Below are 4,501 nucleotides of genomic sequence, written 5' to 3' on the forward strand. Positions count from 1 at the left end.
GGGTAGACCGAAGAAGTACTGGGGTGAGGTGGTTAGGCGGGACATGGTGGTTAGGCGGGACATGGAACAGTTACAGCTCACCGAGGACATGACCCTAGATAGGAAGGTCTGGAGGACGCGAATTACGGCAGAGGATTAGGGCCAGTTCGGGTTGCTAGTGTAGGGAATTACTTGGTGGGGGTTTTATTCTTGTCATGATTCCGTGTTCCGTGTTCCATGTTGTATTACGAATCTGTGTGCTTTCCCCTGCTTTCCTTTGCTTTATATTACTTTTGGGTGCCGTATTTATGTTATGTAATCTGCTTCTGTGCTGCACTATGTGTTTGTGTGGTATCTCGTGCCTTGAGCCGGGGGTCTATCGGAAACAGTCTTTCTACTTCATCAGAGGTAGAGGTATGGACTGCGTACATCTTACCCCCCAGACCCCACTAGGTGGGAATACACTGGGTTTGTTGTTGTTGTTGTTGTAGTTTACTGATCTGGATGGTGATGAGTGCTTAGTGATTGTAAAGGTGGTATCATTCTGGAACCTGGTTTTTATGGAAGTTGCTAAATTGTCATAATTCCTGGCTGACAACTTTCATTTACCCGTTGAGAACTTAGGGTTCGTTTGGTTGGTGATAAGATAATAATCTTAGGATATCTCATGAGATTATTTTAGCCTACATTTCGTAATGGGTATTATTTAGTCCCATGATTTCTTTTTCCAACATTTTAGACTTTTGGGTGTCGTATGGTACAACCACGGGATAGGCGGAGATATCCCAGAATTAAAATTGGGATTAGATTTATAATGTGTTTGGTTGACGAATCCTGGAATATCTCATCAAAAGTGGGATTATTTTATCCCACCTTAAGTGGTGGGATAAATTAGTCCAACAATCCCAGTGCTGAAATCTAATGATAATTTATTCCGCCTACCAAATGATTTCACAACACATGGAGATGCCCCAACAGCCATTTGGGGCTCTCTCTACAGTTTTTTTTTCCCTTTGACACCATTGTGTACATCCAAAAGTCAACCAGGGAACTTCGACAATATAGCAAATTCCAAAATATGAGGTTTCACAATAATCTTGCATATACAATCACTAATCACCCATGACCTATCAAACATTTTCACACAAAATACTTAGATTGACAACATGGAACATTAAAATTAACTAGTTATCAGAGTTGACTGCTTTAAAAGACAGGAAAAGCAATATATATGTCACAAATGAAATTAAATAAATTTTAAGGAAAAAGCTAGTACCTTTAAGAAAACCCAAATTAGTGTTGGGAAATGGCAAGTGATTAGAAGGTTCACAGCAGCAACAATTAAGAGAAACAATAGTAGGCCTGCAACACATCAGACACACACACACAAAAAAAAAAAAAAAAAAAAAGAAAGGTAAATTTGAACTACAAATAAAAAAAAAAAAAAAAAAAAAAAAAAAAAAACAAGAAAGTTAAATTTGAACTACAAATTAAAAAAAAAAAAAAAAAAAGAGTGCGCAGTAATTGGTGGTTACTTACAGGGAAGAAGAAGAAGAAGTGGATGATAGTAAGTGGAGACTTAGCATATCTTTTTGGGTAAGATAATTCCAGAAAATATGAATGGTTTGCCTCCTTTGAGCTTTTTGTGTTCCAGCTCTAGCTTCCACACTTTTGTTAATATGTCTGCTTTAATTTATTTGTGTTTTTTTTTTTAAATAAACTCCATAAATGACTTTTTTTTTAATCAAACATAAATGACTTATTGTGAATAGGTTGACTGACTTTATTTTTTTATCCCCATAAAAAAAGTCTTATAAAATTATCCCATATCTATTTACATCAATTTTTATTTTACTTTAATTTTTATTTTTTTTTGTCTCTTTTTTATTTTTTATTTTTTTTTTCAATTTTTACTTTTTTTTTTTTTTCTCCTCTTAATTTCTTTTTTTTTTTTTTAATAAAAGTCACTTTTTTATTTTACTTTGATTTTAATTTTTTTCTCTTTTTCTTTAAAAGATTTTTCAATCTTCATTTTTTTCCTTTTCTCCCCTCAACTTCTATTTTTAAAAAAATCACTTTTTTATTTTTCGTTGGTTTTTGTTTTTCTTTTTCTTTTTCTTTTTTTTTTTTCTTTAAATCTAACCTTCTTTCTGTTTTTTTTCTCAACTTTTATTTTTCATTTTCTCTTCTCAACTTCTACATTTTCTTTTTATTGTCTTTGATTTTTATGTTTTCATTTTAACTATTTTTCTTTTTCCGCAAGTTTTATTAATTTTCTTTTCTGTCGTCGATTCCTTCCAAACAACAAGTTATGTTCTATGAGCAAGAGTTGACTTTACTACGTTATATATTGATTTATGATATGTTCTATAAATCTTGCCTTAGAGACAGGACGTAGGACTTTCAAATAACAAGTTACGTTCCATGGGCAAGAGTTGATAATACCACATTGTGTTTTGATTTATGAGAAGTTCTATAAATCTTATCCTTAAAGGCAAAACTTAGTCCAAGAACTTTCAAACAACAAGTTATACCCCATGAGTAAGAGTTGACACTATCATGTTTTGGATTGCTTTATGAGATGTTCTACAACTCTTGCTTTAGAGGCATAACTTATTCCAAGAATTTTCAAACAAGTTACGTAGATTTCACAAGAGTCAACACTACCACATTGTATTTTTTACTTATAAAATATTCTATAGCTCCTGGCTCAGAGGCAAAACTTAGCCCAATGACCATCAAACCGCAAGTTATGCCCTATGGGCAAGAGTTGACACTATCATATTGTGTATGAAACACCTTGGATTTTTGGCCCTTGGAAAATTCTTGAGCTTTGGGCTCACTGCCTTGTTGACAGCTCATCATGTGAGTCGTACGGTGTAGGTAAGGGTCAGATGACCCTAGTCGTTAGGTGTCTAGTGGGTGGTAGTTGGGTTTTTGGTCTTTGTAACGACTTGGTGGTATGAGTCGTTAGGAGTGATGACGAGTCATTAGGACGATCCTTAATTAAATTAGTAACTTAGTGGCTTGGCTTGGCTTTGAGTACGAGTGGCTCATTAAGAGCCGTAAGGATAGGTTACAAGTGATAGGGTCGAGTCGTATATTGTCCAATATCCAATCCCTTAGGCTCTGTCTTGGATACGACTAGACCATACGAGTCATATGATCAGGTCACGAATGGGATCATAGAGTCGTATGATGGATAGTGTATGGGTGTCCAACTCACTATCTTGGTGACGACTCAAGGGTACGAGTTGTAAGTTGTGGCCATGAGTCAAGGGATCGACTCGTAACCATATGCAACTTTTTTACATCTTTTAAGTTGGGGCATTCTGGATATTTCCCACTTTAAGTCCCTTTAATACCACGACTTAAAATATTCTTTGGGACTTTATTAACCCATTATTCCCATTAAAACACTCAAATTCTATCTCAAACTCTCTGTTCAAGCAAAAGCTAGGGTTTCATCAAGTTAATCAATTAAGGCTCTCAAGGGTGGTTTCTCTCCGTACTTCTTGGTGTTTAAGGCGTGTTACTCCTCCCTCATTGTTATGTTACTTAAAAGCACATGTTTATGTATGGTTTACATGGTAATTTTATGGTTTTGATATAAAGGTTAGGGGTTTTGGTTGTTCATGGATAAATATTGTTCCTCGTAGTTTAATTATGGTTTTGAACATGTGGTTGCATGACTTGTGACTCTTTAAGTGGTTATAACCCCAACCTTGTTTTGTAAATCTGGTTAGTAGTTATGAGAAAGGTGGAAACTTGAACTAGGGATACAATAGAATCCCCAAAGTGTTTGGTTTGACTATTTCTTAAAACTAATGCATGGAACAAAATGATTGAATGGTTTAGGATGGTTTTGAAAACCTTGTAGGGTATGAAGGAATTCTCCAAGTGATTTTAATAATGGAGTCTGCGGAGTACGAAGACTCTCCTAAGTGTTGGCTGATGACATTGCTTGCAAGTGATAGTCGGTATGACCATACCCCTTTATAATACCTAACAATTGACTACTGAAATTGGTGGTTTGGTTATGTGTAAATGGTTTTAATGGGGAAATATAGCAGATTGTGATAACTAGCCATGAAGGTGTGAGTCTGATGGATGGACACTGAAAACTCATGTTTGCCGACATGAGGGTTGGTCTTGGTGACCTTATGCTTACCGGGTACACGGGACTCCTCCAAGTTTATACTTGTATATATGTATCATAGAGGGCGAAGGGTACATGGGACTCCCTAACCTTCTGTGATATCTCTGGTTCGTGCGGCTACACGCAATGAGTCCCGTTTAGGGGGTTACACTAGACCCATATAGCCCTTGGATGGATTTATGACGGTTAAGCTACACAATCCAGGTTAAGATTTTAAATGTATGCTAAACCTTGTTCCCTATCCCGGCATAGTATATATATGTATAGATGTGATTGCTTATGGTTATTTGATTTGGTTTTGAATTATGTCATTATTTTATCTTTATCCTTGAACTACAAGCTAGAGTTCACTTCTCTAATCAT

At 35.6% G+C, this 4,501-nt stretch overlaps 1 protein-coding gene across 2 annotated transcripts in view; it reads right to left on the reverse strand.

The window, feature by feature from the left end:
• The window catches only part of LOC107845856 (histone acetyltransferase TAP1), a 7,934-nt gene extending 6,254 nt beyond the window's left edge, over positions 1-1,680 (reverse strand). For both annotated transcript variants that reach the window (XM_016690352.2, XM_016690353.2), the window contains exons 1-2: positions 1,519-1,680; positions 1,256-1,341 (exon numbers count right to left, since the gene is read on the reverse strand). In XM_016690352.2, the coding sequence (XP_016545838.1) occupies positions 1,256-1,341; positions 1,519-1,565 (133 nt within the window). In that variant the 5' untranslated portion in view covers positions 1,566-1,680. The remainder of the gene's footprint in view (positions 1-1,255; positions 1,342-1,518) is intronic.
• Between the last annotated feature and the right edge of the window lie 2,821 nt (positions 1,681-4,501).

This window comes from Capsicum annuum, chromosome 10, assembly GCF_002878395.1.
Source record: "Capsicum annuum cultivar UCD-10X-F1 chromosome 10, UCD10Xv1.1, whole genome shotgun sequence".
Classification (NCBI taxonomy): domain Eukaryota; kingdom Viridiplantae; phylum Streptophyta; class Magnoliopsida; order Solanales; family Solanaceae; genus Capsicum; species Capsicum annuum.